Here is a 17,268-nt window from a genome sequence, read left to right on the forward strand (position 1 = left end):
TTTTCATACGAGCTGTTGTAACACCTGCTGCCGCACTAAAGTTAATGACGTGATTTTAAAAGGAAAGACTGAAACCGATTTACATTTCATTATTGAGAAATTGAGCCTCTCATATATTTTTACAGCTGTGTTTTCACCTGGGGTCGAAGAAGATCTTTTACTTTAGTGTAAAAATGCTCTGTTACAAGTAAAAGTACTCAAATCTTACTCAGGTAAAGCTGTAACAATATTAGCACCAGCATGTCAGTCATTTCTCTGAAGAAAACCAATTGAAATTGTCATTTTAAAGTTAAGATTATCACTCAAGATATAAACTTAAAGAAAAATCTCACAGGGTAAGGATCTCTCTGATTCATATCGTCTCTGATAAAATAAATACAGGAAATAATCTGCTTAAATTTGATCTAACTTGCTTGTTTTACACAAACCTACTGTAGTTATTGTGTTTAATATTTGGGTTAATTGTACAGTTTATCAGTTATAATGTTGTGCTTTAATTATAATGAGAAATATCCATAAAATATGTCACTCAGTCAGAGCTCGTCAGTGTACTCAGTGAGAGGAAATATAGATGGGAACCACTGACTTTAAGTAAAACAAGTAAAAAACAAGTCAAATTAGCAGAGGTGGGAGCAAGTCATTGTTTTGCAAGTCACAAGTAAGTCTCAAGTCTTTGCACTCAACTCCCAAGTCCTGAGTCAAGTCGCAAGACAAGATTGACAAGTTCTAAGTCAAGTCCCAATTAAAGACTGACAAGTCCTGAGTCAATTCCCAAGTAAAGACTGACAAGTCACAAGTCAAGTCCCAAGTCAAGCGAGACAAGTCCTGAGTCAAGTCGCAAGACATGATTGATAAGTTCTAAGTCAAGTCCCAAATAAAGACTGACAAGTCCTGAGTCAAGTCGCAAGACATGATTGATAAGTTCTAAGTCAAGTCCCAATTAAAGACTGACAAGTCCTGAGTCAAGTCCCAAGTAAAGACCCAAGTCAAGCAAGACAATTGTTGAGTCAAGTCGCAGGACAAGATTGATAAATTCTGAGTCAAGTCCCAATTAAAGACCAACAAGTCCTGAGTCAAGTTGCAAGGCAAGATTAATAAGTTCTAAGTCAAGTCCCAAGTAAAGACTGACAAGGCCCAAATCAAGTCCCAAGTCAAGGCCGACGTCAAGAAAGACAAGTCTTGAGCCAAGCTCCAAGTAAAGACAGACAAGTGCTGAGTCAAGTCGCAAGGCAAGATTAACAAGTTCTAAGTCAAGTCCCAAGTAAAGACTGACAAGGCCCAAATCAAGTCCCAAGTCAAGTCCGATGTCAAGAAAGACAAGTCTTGAGTCAAGCCTCAAGTCCCAAGTCATCAAATTCTTAATTTGAGTCCAAGTCATGTGACTCGAGTCCACATCTCTGCAGAAAGGCCCATTTCACAATAACATTTATTACATCATTGTATTATATTTATTAATGTGTTCATTACTTTAATGTTGCAGCTGGTAACGGTGAAGGTAATTTTTAACCACTTCACATCCTGCTGTGTAGCTTAATCTGTAATGGAGTGATATGTCATCATTTATTAGCTGATAGTATTTTGTATTAATAATCCAAACCTATCAATTAATAAGTAATTAAAGCTGTCAAATAAATGTAGTGGAGTAAAATAACATGTAAATACTCAAGTACAGTACAAATATCTACAAATTGTACTTAAGTATAGTACTTGAGTATTTAGTTACATTCCACCACTGGTTTTCACTCCACCCATTTCTTTTTAACTTTCCTTGACTTTCTCCTTTTCTTGACGACTAGCAGATCATATTGTTCTCCAGGCCGACTCGTCACTCTTTAGGAGACACTGACCAGACTAGCCGTCCCCCAGTCTTTCCCCTCCCTCACACTCTGCGCGTCCCGAGGACAATGCTCCACTTTGACAGCGGGGCACTCCATCGCCCACGTACAGGGCTGGGCCAGTTCACTTGAATCACAGCTTTGAACCACCCACTGGATTTTCGCTCCAAGCGCCGCAGTGCAATTAGCAGTGGTTTTTACATTTCAGTTGGTGGGTCAGTGTTTATATTTAGCTTGGCAATAGGTTCTCTATTCAAATAACATGCTTTTCCCATGCCCCCTTTCCCCACCCTTGTGTGTCCAGTCACTGCAGTGTACAGGTATGGAAAAGAACAGATTTTATAGAGTTTTTTTTTTTACAATGAAGGAATAACAGCGTTGCTTTGTTCCTCCCTTGCAAACCACAAGACAAAGGGGAATACAAACTGTTTGTTCTTGTCTTCAGATGTAAAATGTTTTTAATTAGTCTGGGGTATGAAAGGCAAAGAGCAGACTGAGAGTGGTGAAGTGCTGCAGTGATGACAGGAAAGTAAAAGAAAGACAGAATAAGTAACGATGTGTTGAGGGCTTAGCAGTAATGAGGGGGTATTCTCTTATTTTAGTGCTAAATTTGTATGACAATTAAATGTCTATTAAACACTCTAGTGGCAGTTATTTCACCAAAGGTTTTTCCTTTTTAATAAATGTCAGCAACCACTGAAAGCATTATTCATGATCCACTGCAGTGATTGTCTGCTGATATTGCTGACACCACAACCCCTCAACATATCATATAAAGGCTATTCTGAGCATGTTTTCTTTAGTGTATAATCACCTGAAAATAATAACTGTTGTGTTTTCGTTACCTTAGAATGCGCCATTTATATCTACATAGGGAGTTAGTCCATGGAGATTGCTATGTTGCACCGCCATGTTTCTACAGTAGCCTGGAACGGACAAACCAAGCACTGGCTCTAGATAGGGTAATTTGTGTGTTTGCATTTTTGCATCTGCCACCATAGTTAGAAGCCCATCTGCAATGAGCAATATCAAAGTTTCACTGGTATTAAAACTACTTTCTTCAGGGTTTTTACTAGTTTGATTCACCAGTTCCTTTTGTTTTGGAGAGGAAGAGACCTCTGTGGATAATATGGCTCGTGGTAAAAATCTCCTGAACGTCTGGAGCTTAAGTTATCAGAGAGAAAAAAGGTGCAGCAGGTACAGCATTGGAGAAACACTATCTTGTAACATGAAACTACTTTATTCAGTGTTTCTACCGGTTCAAATCACTGATTCCATTTGTTTTGGAGAGGAAGAGACCTCTGCGGATAATTTGGCTCACGGTAAAAACCTCCTGAATGTCTGAATCAGAAGGTGAGCACACAATAGCAAGTGGTGGGCGTGTTGCCCGTCTCTGAAATGCCATACAGTGCAGGGGAAAAACTGATTTGTAAAGTGAAACTGCTTTATTCAGTGTTTTTACTGCTCTCAATCACCTGGTTTGGTTTGTTTTGGAGAGAAGGAGACTTCTGTGGATAATTCAGCTCACGGTTAAAAACCTCCTGAACAATGAACACTGAAGGAATTCTGGCTGGGAGAAGTTTCAGCTGGTTGCAATCTGCAGTTTGCAGCTTGACACCACCAAATTCTTTCAGTTATGCCATCACAGTGTTGGGCAGTTCAAATCGTCATGAAATGGGCATTCTCATTAAAAAGTCAGTTAAAGCAGACAGGAGAAGTGGTGAATGTGTGAGAGGAGGAGAGTTTTACCGCTGGCAGGGACGTAGGTGAAGCGCTGGTACTGGCTTCTTTTCCTCTTGCCGTTGCAGACGTAGAAGTTGACGTGGACTGGGGTGGAGAGTCTTTGGTTCCGGTAGGGAGGGATTTCAACGATTAGTGAGTTCTGCAGCAAAGAAAATTGAAATCAAAACATGCATTCATAGTATGCATAAATAGATGATAATAAATAAAGAGATTAAAAAGCTAAAGCTTTCTTATCACCTCCACAAACGAGGTTATATTTTTGGTTGTGGTTGTTTGCCTGTTTGTCAGCAGGATTATGGAAAAACTGCTGGCCCAATTTTCATGAAACTTGGTGGAAGGGTGTAGCGTGGGCCAAGGAAGAACCCATTACATTTTGGAGCGTAGGTCTGCGCTCTCTGAGGGTCCTTCTAGTTTGTTTTATGGTATAGTTATTTTTCCATTTTTCTGTATAATTCCATCAGATCTAGTTCTTCTAATGTATTATTTTCTTTGTTCTGTTTTGTTACCCTTTGTCAATCCTTACCTGGTCTGTCTCTCTTGCTGCTGTAATACTTAATTTATGTCTTTTGAAAAATAGAAAAGGCTGGTTACAAATGTCACTGGTGAAAAAGGTGATGCAAAAGGCCATTTTTGTTGATCACTTTGAAATGAAAAGGCATTTTCATAAACAGAGGTACCACAAACAGAGTAAAAAATGAGCAAAAAAGGGAAAACTAGGCTTACTCATGTCTTACACTTTTTCCAATTCTTGTTTTCATTTCATGTGAGTATTTGTTATGAGCTCTGGAATATTAGTACCTATTACTAGTATTTTGTATTAGCAGTATTTTGTATTGTCTCGATCTTTGTTTGGGAGAGACAGTGCAGCTCAGCAAAGAGGATGTGAGTCCTGGATTCCTTTAAATCCATAGCCTGAAGTTGTGTGTGTGTGAGGGCGGTGGATAAAATCTGGTTGTAATCCCAAACGAGGGAGCCACAAAGAGACCATGAAGTAAGGTTATAGAGAGCCGTGGTTGTTTGCATAGTGAATAAATTGAACTCGGGATAGTTTATTTCCCCAGCAGAGCTTCCTGCTGTCTGAGGAGAGAGCGAAGGCCAGGAGCGACCACGCTCATCAGCCCCATCTGTGTGTGTTTCTGTGCATGCGTGTGTGGATACATATATCTGAGTGTGTTGGAGGTGCTGCTCAGTAGCAAGGGAGGAAGTCATCTGTCTACAAAACTGTGCTTCGGAGGACGGCTGGCCCTGACGTTACAGGTGAGAGCTGACACACGTTCTATTAAATCACTGCAGTCGTAAAGTCAAGTGAAGCCAGATGAGGCTTTTCGACTTCTCTTATTCAACACAATCCATCTGTCCTTCGGAGAATTAGCTGATAAAAACTCTGGAAACGGTTCACCGTTTGCACTGCGTAAACTGTAATTGTGTCCAGGTTTAACAGGAATATTTGAAGCGTTTCGCTCGTGTTGCTGCTGTCCAACATGTCAACTTACTCATACGCATAAAAAACAGGCTTAATTATGCATCCAAAACATGCACGAGTGAAATCATTCACTCACTCCTGAAAGTTTTATGTTCACACGTGTTGTTTTGTAAAATCATCTCAACCCACTGAGGACACAGTGGACCTCCAATTTGTGTAAAAAGCGTGAAAATCACCAAAACACAGAGATGTTTTTACCTGACAAAAGTAATTTCTCTCATGCGGAGGGAGGAAGATAAAATATGACAAATCGAGCATGAAGGAGCTTTCTTGGACTCCTCAAGTGAGTGCTGCAAGGCCATTTGTCTAAGTTTATATGAGTAATCTGCTGCATCTAATTGAAAATAATTCTTAAAATTAAAAGTGAATCATCCCTCTTCTTCTACGTCTGCCTCCCTCTCGGGGGAGGTCAGTCTGCGCAGGTGACGGAGGCAGTGAGGTATTCTGAATTTGTGGTTTGGTCTGTGTTGTGGTAGAGCAGCAGAGGTTAAACCTGGCCAAGGCACCGTCAGTGTTTAAAATGGGCCCCATCCAGGAGACTGGGCTGAGAGGGGAGGGAGGCCCTTTGTCTATTCAAGCAGACAGATGTGTCCCAGCAGTCACTGTATACTTGTGTGTGAGAGAGAAAGTGTGTACGTTTTGCAATGGGAAGACACTGAGAGCAGGTGCACCGCCTCACATCGAGACACCCTCTAATCCCCTCGTCTATCTCCCAGACTCCCACCACTACACATCTCTCTGTCTCTCTATCTGTCCGAGGCCAAGACAGGACACACTGCCGAGCACAAACTCCCACTGGATGAAGGTTGAACTTTTGAAAACCTTTTCCACACGTTTCAAACACAACATAGCTGTTCTCCTCTTGAGAGATTCTGCTCCGGGCTGAGAAAATCTTCAGCCATATCCAAGTTACACTTCTGTGTATCTGTGTCATTAATGTGCTTATGTTCACCAGTGTGTGTATAACTACAGTGGCTGACAAGGGCAAATGCACAGTGGTGTAGTGGAGGATATACGCAGGTATACGTGATATATCCACCTCTTTATGTGGCTGTTCACAGTATACACCTATCAGGCAAAAAGCCATTAGAATCTGTAGGAAGGTGTACTCACTCCTCGATAACCTACTATTTGAATCGATTGACCCCCTAAAAGTAAATGGCTGAATGAGGTGGGCAGATATTCTGTAAATCTAGATCCATGATTCCGAAATCACCAGGTGATGCGGAGCTCAATTAGCCCTTCATAAGTCCCTCCCCTTTCCACTCAGTTGTGCAAGCTTGGCCCCCAGGAACAGTGCTGAGCTTTGAAGCCATTTTTACATAGTGGCCAAAAGTGAAACTACACCGTCCTGGACCGTCACATGATGCCATTGGGCAAAATCAGAATTTTTCCCATACACTTACAATGTGAAAGAGACATCTGTGAATTTGTGGTTACATTTTTTTGTGCATCGCAACCCACGTGCTACCGCAATTTGATCCATTTGATCTATTAACACAAGAACAGAACAGAAGCCAAGAGCCACTGACCTGGCTTCCATATCTCACACCCCGGGAATGAAAATGGGATGCCACTGGATATTATACTCCTTGCTTTCAGCTCCTTGAAGCTGTATTACTTAATGCCAAGAAACTATCTATCACACCACAGCACCTGGCTTAACAGAACTGGTGTCGCCATGCTTCTTTCTGTCAAGATTGTGCAGCCCAGCAGCAGTAACTAAAGGGAGTAGGACTCAGTTAATTCACTCTCAGCTCACTTGATTTAGACATCAGCTAGTTGTTTTTTTATGTAAAGTCTGAAAATTCTTTGCCACTGAAATGATGGAGAGCAGCTGTTTTATCCTCAGTGCTTTAATCCTGAAATGAGACTGGATTTGTCACGATAACAGCGTCACATGTATCACTTACAGGCTTAGAGGCGTCTCTGTCGACCTTGGCCTCCGTCTCCCAGAGGTGGTGACCGTCTGAAAGAGAAAGGAAAAGAGATTCGTAATGACAAATTGGAAAATAATCCACCTACTTGGCTCCCAACAGAAATGAAGAAATGGTATGAGCGTTGTTATTATAATCTGTTACATCAGTGATATATAAAACAGCCACACGTCATGCTGTCTGACCCGCCGCTCATGAGCTCATATCCTCGGTCTAACAAACCTGAGAGACACAGACAGAGAAAAATTCTGATGCAATCCTAAAAAAAACCCCAGTCATACCAAAGAGATGAGCGACATCTTTGGTGGATCGGAGAAACCTTGACTTCATCGCTGTGTGGAATCCCAACATGCTCCAGCAGCTGGTGGGCTCGTTAATGCACAACGACTGGAAACTGACAACTCGCCTCAACTTTCAAACTCCTTATTTCTCGTGTTCTCATAGGAATCTTTCTGCTATCCCCATATAATGACTGCTAAATGGTATTTGCTCTTTTTTTGGTAATGCGTTATTTTCTCCTTAAAGTGGCCACAATAAAGAGGTTTCCCATCAGGCAATTAAAAAAAGAGGCATCATGTGAGCTGTCGGAAAACACAGGCCTGGTAAAAAAGAAGTTTGATTTGTCATTCTGCCCAGTGAGGTGTCAGTAAAAGTATATTTTTACCAATTTATTAGTCACAGAAGGAAACCATTGTAATTTCTTTAGCCTCCTGACTCATTAACAAGGCCCTAAAAAGGACTGTGAAAATGACTTTAACTGCAGTTTAAAGAAGAAGGGTCAGCTGTGGCCAAGTTTTGTTAAAGAGAAAATTAACTAAGATATATGCAGTGTTGCTCAACAGGCTGTCAGCAGTTTGATATGTGGAGCTTTTGAATTGAGCAGACAGCACGGTGCAGATGGATTGGGCAGCGCTCGTTTGTGTGGAGAAGAGTTGTGAGGTGGCAGAGATGGAGGAGGTGCAGCTTGGCCCTGACAGCTTCCATTATGTCTGAGGAGACACTGGAAACCTGCTTCCCTTTCCTTTATTTTCCCACACCGCTGTCAGCTGTGGAGTGGAGTTTTGGTTGCTCCTCTCCAGGAAAGTATAATATCTTGTGTACCACCTTAAAGAGAATTAACCTTCTACCCCAAAGGAAAAACAAACAAATCAACCAGGTATGGTGCCAGATCTCTGAATTTCTTGTTTCTGTTTGTAGTTGGAGTAATCTGACTGATCACTGCCTCTCAAAGGTTGGCTAAATAGATTTTTTGGTGAGGTGAGGTAAAACCTGGCACAGGGGTCCCTTGAACTCCTTTATGCTAATCCCATGCAGTTTTGGGGTAAACCATGCAGTTTTTTGCATGCAGTACAGATGTGTTAATTTCACCTTCTGTATTTGAATATTTCTATATACTAAGGTCCCTAAACACTCTTGAAATTGCATAAATTTGGTATGACTGGAAAGTTGTGACTCTTGTGGATTCAATGAGCCCAATTCAATTAATGTGTGATGACGTTAGCTCCCACAGTAGCCATTTCATTGTAGCTAGACCATTTTCTCAAACTTCACCTAACTGTATAGAATGACCTATTGTGACCTCTAGGATAATCATAGCATCATGAAACTTTACAACTTGACCTCTGGCATTCAGAGAATGTATGGCTTTCACAGGTATAAGGTATATGATAAGGGGTTTCTCAGAAGTTTCTAGAGCATAAGTGTTCAGCACCCAATCATCAAAAAATGCAATGTTTGCATAAAATGTCCAAATGTCAAAGGTTTTTGATACAGAATCATGTCATGCACTTTTCTACTGTGTTCCCCAAGGTCTTGATGTCTTAATGTGGTATTTTAGAGGAAGTTTTGAGCATTTTTATCAATTCTTGAATAGTTTACAATGCTTAAATTTAGTACCAAATCTGTGTAACAATTAGTATCGACCCCAAAACTGCTGCAACGACTTATGGAACACAACTGAGCATGGGAATGGTCATCATATACTTCCATTTTAATGTTCTAAGCCCAAACCAAAACATTATGTTTATTATGACTTTGTGTCAGATAAATTGTTAAGTTGTTAAGCTTTCAGATGATGTATACCACTTCTGTGTGGCCTTAACTGTTGACCTACTATCTCCCCCTAAAGATCCCCTTAAAAGACACAAATGGATCTAGAGTGGGTCTCAGAGGGTTAAACCTAACACTAAGAAAATAATTCAAAAATATTTGCTATAAATAACAAATATAAAGCTAGCTAAAACAACAGTACTGAATTTCCTGGGCACCATAGGAACAATCAGGTCTGGTACATGGCATGGTGCAGACATCTGGGCTGCAAAAAAAAAAACAAAAAAAACACCTGTGTGTGGTAATATGACTCAAATATAACATTTGCAAACCATGTTGCAAGGAAGCCTTTGTGTAAACAGAAATGAAAAGGGAAACAGCTTGTCATACAGGAAGTTGTACAGGATCTTTGTCAGAAAGGGTGAAAGGACATTCAGTGTCCAGTGGATATCTTAATTTCATTTTAAAAAGAAATATTCGATGTGCAACATTTTAAGTGTTACCCTTCAAAAAAGTTACATCCATGACCATTCAAGTGGACAAAAATGTCCATTTTCTAATAACTTTTGTAGTGTCCAACAAAAGGTCACAGGCGGTGATTTTTGGAAAGGGGGGGGGGGGGGGGGGGTAATTTTGAGTTAAATTTGAAAATCCCAACTTTCAGGATGAAAATCCATTGTTTGACCCTGTAATGCATTTTTATCCCATCCATGACCCTTCAAGTGGACAAAAATGTCCACCTGTCATTAGCAATTTGTTATAGTTGCTATACCATCCATTTATCATGGATGGTTCTAGAAAATGGACATTTGTGTCCACTTGAAGGGTCATGGATAGAATAAAAATGCATTACAGGGTCAAATAATGGATTTTCGTGCTGAAAGTTGAGATTTTGAAATTTCATCCAGAATGACACCCCCATGCAAAAAAATCACCCCCTGTGATATTTCATTTGTCTGTGAGTTTTGAATTTTGGAAATGGACAAAAATGTCCAGGGGTAACACAAGGGTTAATAACATATCCTATTCTGACTCAAACATCTAGTCATCTGAGTTCAGAGCAGGAAATTTTGACATCACTGACTTTAAACCAATTATTTCTTACTCCAAGAAAGCAGTTCTGTCTCTAAAAAATGTTTGTTTGACTTCAATCTGCTCGTCCGTCTCTTTTCTCTCTGGCTGCTTCTCTCCGCTTTGGGAACCTCTCCAGAAGGGAAGCCTTTGCAGCCGATGTAGATCCACAGGAGGTAAACATGTTTTTCAGATCTCCCTCTACGTCTCTCTCTCTGCTTCTCCCTGTCTGCTTTTCTCTCTCTGACTCACACTCACATCATTTTTCACATCAATACAGAGATAGAAAAATCTAATTTAGCACTTTTTTTCTGTGCCCGGCTACCTACTGCCAGGAAACTTCTCAAAAAAAAAAAAAAGAGCTTTAAATGCGTGGGATGCCTTTGTTTGAAGAGAGTGTACCGGATAATTGATAACCACAGAATGTTCCAGAGTTATAGGGCAACATCTGCGCAGCGCCTGCACTGATCCAATGAAAAACTTCAGCAGCATTTACTCTCCAGCTCCCCTCCTACCAAATTTCAGCGAGCTCAATATGGTTTCTAACTCCCTGGCCCACTGTGCTGGAAAACATCCAATATTATCTAAGTTAAACAACTCAGCCTAAAACCTCTCCCCTAAAACCACCCCGACCATATAAACCCAGTACCCCTCTCCAACTCTCACAACGCCCAAGCTCCACTTGCCTTGGCAGCATCCCAGCCTCGCAGAAGTCTTACAATTCACATTTCGTTAGCAATGGTCTATACAAATCATTAGTTTCTCAGAACAGACATAACACAGAGCAGTCAATGGCACAGCGGCGGTGTGCTGTACAGAGTCATGGCAGCCGAGGGGGATCAAACAATATACAATACAGTTATTTGTCATGTTAGGTTTATAAAGGGAATCAAACAGCTCCTTGTGCTCCTTAATTGGGGCTGGGTGGAGTAAAAGTTTGGTGCCCAGAGTGAAACAGCGGGGTGGCGTGTGCCCAAGCGCTCATAACATACAGTAAATATAAACACATGCTCTACCCATGCTGAAAGAGTTCCCTTGTCCTCTGACTGATGACTGAAACTTCTTCCTTCCTCCCGCCCTGAAAACACGTGGACTTTGCAAGTTGCATGCAAGCTGCTGCGGTAAGGAAGGGGTGGCGACTGAGCTGAGCTACGAGCTGATAAATGGCGGCGGTTGCGAGGACGAGATACTGACTACCACTCTGCAGCAACGGCAGCTACAGTGGCGCCTGTCACTGAGCAGCGTCATCTGGACGCAAAGCAACGCTTTCATCAAGAAATCAATCTCTGGAGTTCCTCAAACAGGCCTGCAATTTTTATGAATCATGCACTGTAATTTATGAAAACACAATCCCCACTGTTTATGTGGCTGTAATTGATTTGTTTATGAAAACAGCCATTGTTCTCAGAAGTGTCAGAGGCAGCCAAACCACTGAGCGGCTTCAAGTGGAAGTCATTGTTCTATGAATGCAATGAAACCGAAGCCGGTTGACCGCCCTTCCCTCCGAACAAAACCACTGCTCAAAGCTAGCAGAGCTAACGCAGCTACCACATGTTCAAAACAGCCTCACTTCTTTTGCTGTTACATTATTGTCATCTTACTCACAGCTCTCATGGGGCTAAAAGGAGGATGGTTATCTGTAATTTTCTACAGGTAATTCCAGACACCATCTGGCAGCTCTGCAGCACGATAATCCTCTCACAGTTCAATTTTCAGGTTCCTGTTACCTCTGCGGCTGCTCTGGCCAACGACAATTAGACAAAATTGTCTGGGTGTTCCAGGCAGACGCAGGAAGCTCATCCAGGTCTCTACCTGTTTGAAGCTGCGACTCATTTGCTCGCAAAAAAGATGAACAGGTGAGGTAGATGAGTCAATAAAAACACAGCTACCCTGCAGCTTAGGAGGTTTGATGGAGCAGGGAAATAGTTATTCACAGTGATACTGAGCACAGCAGAGCAGGCAGCTGTCCAGTGCAACAGGCCAGATGTGAAAGAGCTCTTTTCACAAGGGGGTTTCTCCTCTGCAAGGATTTCCTCCAGGATCTCTCACTCAAATTAAGCTATTATCAATCATGGTGGGAAGCACTGAGCAGAAAACCACACGTTATTAAAAGAAAAGACTGGAGGAGAGTAAAAAAAAGAAACTAAGAACAAATAATCAATAAGAGTAGAACACAAAACTAGTAGTATTCATACACCATATGAAGGGAATACAATGATACACTTAATACAATGGCCACATTCAAAAGTAGTACTGGCCAGAACTGGATTGTGATTGGCTGGAGGGGGTGCATTATTTCCAGACAACTACACGGCTCTGAAACAGAAGCACAATCACAGTTTCAACTGGATTCAAATTCTCCTACATGTTGAACATATCTTTATCAAAATACAGTGCAAATGCAATTTATTTAACCCTTTCATGTCCTGTGTCTACTGTGACACAACATGATTTAACCAAGTAGGACATGTTCCTGGATCAACATCAACCAATCACAGCCCTCTGACATCATCAGTACACAGAGCAAGTTTTCCAAAGTTAGCACAATTGAACAAAATCCTCAGTAACACTGACCAAAATCCTTGTGAGCTACTGCAGGGTTAGAAAGTTAGCTTGCTAACAAGGTAGGCTACACTAACAAGTCAGACACATCCTGTTTGACTTGGTAGACACCATCTGTTCATAGGTTTCAACCAATGAAAACCTCCCGCCTTGCAACTGAAGAGACTATAATTACTCATCATTATCAAACTCACAGCTAGGTGACTGTGTCTGTCATGACAAAGACCAGTATGGAAGAGACAGAGGAAGAGAGTTAAGAAACTTATTAATCTTTTAAACACACATATACATATATATATATATATATATATAGATAGATAGATAGATAGATAGATAGATAGATAGATAGATAGATAGATATTTTTTGTTATTTGTTCATTTATTATTATTATTATTATTTATTCTTTTTTTTTTTTTAAATATTTAAATCTAATTCTATGTCTGATATTTTGAAGTATGGCTCCTATATTACTGTTTTTCCTCTATGTTTATTGCCAGTTGTTTTATCACCCTGTGCAGTTTGGATGGTTAACCACACCTGCCATTATAGGGCTTGTCGGCCTTTTGGTGTGCATTATGTACAAATGTAGATGTGGTTTCCACTTACTAAGCATTCTGACCTGACATGGATCCAATAAGACTTAAGCATGGTCTTTATTAAACCTTTGTGGCAAAATGTGCAGGCGTTACTTTTTATCCTTATCTTATATATTTTAAACATCAGTGTACAAATGTAATACAAAGAATACTTAATATAATTTGATTGCTGCTGAGTGGTTTTGGCATAAGTGGGTTAATCCACTCTGATGTGTCATTTTGAGAAGTAATGCATAATGGATAGGCTCTAGTTTATCTCCAGTAGTTGAATGAAGACCATGCCATGCAGCTGAAAGTGGACCTTTAAGTTAGTTTTGTTACTGTTACATATGTTTCACTCTCGTCTACTCTTTTTAACTTAAGTTAATGAACATGTTTTGTTTAAATAAGTTTTATTACTTTAGTATAATTCTATATTTAATCCTTTATTTACTTTAATGTAATCCTATCATGTCCTCTAAGCCCACATTACATATAAGCCTAATATATTTTTCTATGCTTTGCTATGAGATTGTCATATAAGCAGCAAATTCTTACTTCTTCAGCAGTACAAATCATTAAAACACATTTGATAAGCTGATAAAAGCACCTTCATAAAGCTCAAAACAGGGCTGTTTTTCTTAGCTTAATGGGAGTTGACATTTTGGAGATAGATGCAGTTGTCACACTTCTGCTTTTGAATTATAAAATCTCATATAATAACTTGTATTTGAATGTTTCTCCTTCACAGCGTCTTCTCCAATCTTTGCACCTTTAGTTTTTTTATTTTGAGACAATAAATTTAATCTGAGAACACTTCCAGCAAAACCCAGAATACCACACCACAAAAAATCAGAGGTGAATAAAGGACAGAAGGGCCTAATTTCCTGAATAGAGTGAGTGCAACTTATCGGAGACAGCATCTTCTGGGCAGAGCCGGGGCAAATGAAAGCAAGGTGAGATTGAGTCAGGTTTAGATTACAGGCTGATGTCTGCAGCACTGAGGCTGTACAGTAATCTCTTACGACTGATTGGCTGTAACCAGGAGTGACAACTGAACTGATGCTATCTTGGTTATTTCTACTGAGGCGGCATTGAGGCAGGAGACAGGAGGGGCAGGGGGGCGTGACGGAGCAGAGCTGACATGCAGTTACTGTTTTCAGATGTTGTGCTCTGACTGAGCAACAGGTGACAGAGTGCGTCTCTGTGGGGGGAAACAGGGATTTCCTTCGGCGTGAGTCATGGGTAGCAACAACAACACACTCAAAAACATCAATATGAAACTGTGCAGGCACACAAATACACATGAGACCTCGCTGTCACTGTCTTCCTCCTCTCAAACACACACACACACACACAGATGTGGAAACATCATTTAGACCATCGAACAGTAAGGCAGAAACCAAAACAAATGAAATTTTCAGTTTGTTGGCAGCTTCTTAAGGCAGGGTGTCCCATCTTGCCTATTATGACAGGGGAAACTCTGACACACACACACACACATTTGTGAGTACGCGACACATGCAAACACCCAATATGTCAATGCCCACATGTTCTGTTACCGCAGCTTTGTGAATGTTATTTTGCATGAGCGCTTTATTGGAAAATTTGCAGGAAAATTGTACATCGGTGAAATTAAATACTTAAGCTCTTTGTGGCAACAACATTCACCGCTCTGGATTTATGAGTTTGATCGTTAAAACTGTTTCTCAGAGCTTTGCTTTGGCGCAAGTAAAATAACAATAAAGGCATATTAAATTTCCAGCTCTACACGTGAAAGCTGAGATGAGTTGAATCTTTTTTTAAACATGCAAATTAGTGTTTTTGCATCTTGTCATATTTGTATGTTATTAAACGAGTGACGCCCTTTCACCCCAGAGATTAATGATGTCTCTACTTGTCAACTGTATCTATTTATCTATTTGTTTAAACAGAGACCAGCTGTAGAGAAGACCCAGTATGATCCGTAGGGAGCCCACAGCTTGCAGAGTTAATGAACTGGTGGCACAGAGGCAGCTTGGATAGAGAGGTGGAAGGATGGAGGGAAGCAGAAGGGGGGGCAGTGTTGTGGAAGCCTGGCTTAAGGGTGTTTCCATGGTAGGATTGCCCAGGAATCTGATGCTGGTGCCAGACGCGGGGAAACCCTCATCAAAAACAAGGGAGCACACCCATCGACAGCAGTCCAGAGGCTGCACATGGCCCCAGAGACAGTCAGATTCAGAGCTGCTGCTGCTGACCAACACAAGACTGTACAACTGGTCATGTCTCTCTTTGCTGCTGTAAAGCTAATCCTCCCAGCGACTGAAGTTGTAGTTTCATGGAGGCAGAAGTAAACTCATTGGTTGGAGCTAAAGAACTACAGTTACTGTGACTGAGCCGAGCAGGGACGGGCTTGGACTGTTGTGAAAAACTGGTATGAGAGGATAAAAAAGTGTATTCTTGATTTCGGAAAAAGCAGACTAACAAAAAGGAATCTTGACTTCCACTTATTAGTTGTTTTTTTTTAAACATCTCATGATCTTCCTCAGTGGATACAGCTTGAATTATCATTATTATAGGATTAAATTATGATTATTAGAAGGTCAAAGTCATAGAAATAACATCTTTGGCCAGCATATTTTCACATCTGAGTCAGTGAAACGTACCAAGTTGGTTACCAACCAAACCTGAGTTGTTGATTGTCGGAACAGTGGAAAAGTTTCTCTCTTTCACCGAACTAAGACTGGCTTAATTGCCATGACTCACCAAAACCATCCTGGTTAACATGAGTCAACTGCCAATGATGGAGGCCTGGTTGAAAAATAAAAACACTCCTGTGTTTGTTAATAATTAGAGGCCAGCTAATTAGACTAACTAACCAGCTGAATGCTTATCAGAGTGTGAACTGCAGAATTCGAACTTGAGGCTACCAAACTGCCAGCTTTAAAATATTGTGAAAAACAGCAATCCAAACAGAAAAGCCACAAAACTGATGTTTATTCCAAAGATTGGTTAGTCTAAGGTAATATCAGAGTTGAATCTCTGATAAGCATAAGGCTGCTAGCTAGGCTGAAATCACAGAAATAGCGTGTACATCTTGCATATTTTCATATCTAACTCTCTGTACTCTGTACACATGACACTGTACGTCTGTCCATCCTGGAAGAGGGATCCCTACTATTTTTTTGGGAGGAGAGTTTTTTAATTTATCCACTGTGGGGGTCCAAGGACAGAGGGATGTTGTATGCTGTAAAGCCCTCTCAGGCGAATTGTGATTTGTAATAGTAGGCTTTTTGAATTGAATTAAACTGAACTAAACTGAACTGAATTGACTGGATTGGATTGAATTGAACTGAATTGAATCGAACTGAATCAAATCAAATCGAATCGAATCACATGCTTATTTTGATCAAACCAGAGCTGGAGGTTGTTACAGTGGCAAGTTTCTCTATTTCACTGTACTAAAACTAACATTAGTCTAATTGCCTTGTTAATTCATTATAAAACACACTTTACACTCAATAGAAACAAAACAGAACTCACCAAAACCGTCTTGGTTAATGTTAGTCAGCTACCAAAGATGGAGGTCTAGTTCAAAAATAAAAATACTCCTGTGTTTGTTAACACCTGGAGGCTAGCTGATCAGCTTAAATAACTAGGCTAATGTTTATTAGATTTTGAACTTAAAAATTAAAAATACCCATCTTTAAATTATCAAGAAAAATAACAATCCATTCAAGCCAGAAAATGACTCCTAATTCCAAAGATTTGTTAGCCTAGCATAGCATCAAAGTTCAATATCTGATAAGCATAGGACTAGCTGGTTAAGCTAATGAGCTTGCCTCGAATATTAACAAACACAGAGGTATTTTTATTTTTTAACCAGACCTCCATCTTTGTTTGCTGGCTTACGGGTGCTCGAAGTACGGTTCTTTGTCTTTTACAGGGACAATATGTATTTGTTTTATTGCTCCCAGAGTTCTCTAAATCAAAATAATAACAAAAAACAGAGCAATACCATCACTGATCTGTT

The 17,268-nt window shown here is 40.4% G+C and overlaps 1 protein-coding gene across 2 annotated transcripts in view; it reads right to left on the reverse strand.

Moving 5' to 3' along the window:
- nfatc1 (nuclear factor of activated T cells 1) overlaps positions 1-17,268 on the reverse strand; it is a 55,550-nt gene that overhangs the window by 17,925 nt on the left and 20,357 nt on the right. For both annotated transcript variants that reach the window (XM_049602221.1, XM_049602223.1), the window contains exons 7-8: positions 6,975-7,030; positions 3,585-3,717 (exon numbers count right to left, since the gene is read on the reverse strand). In XM_049602221.1, coding sequence (XP_049458178.1) covers positions 3,585-3,717; positions 6,975-7,030 — 189 coding nt within the window. The remainder of the gene's footprint in view (positions 1-3,584; positions 3,718-6,974; positions 7,031-17,268) is intronic.

Source organism: Epinephelus fuscoguttatus, linkage group LG17 (assembly GCF_011397635.1).
Source record: "Epinephelus fuscoguttatus linkage group LG17, E.fuscoguttatus.final_Chr_v1".
NCBI lineage: Eukaryota > Metazoa > Chordata > Actinopteri > Perciformes > Serranidae > Epinephelus > Epinephelus fuscoguttatus.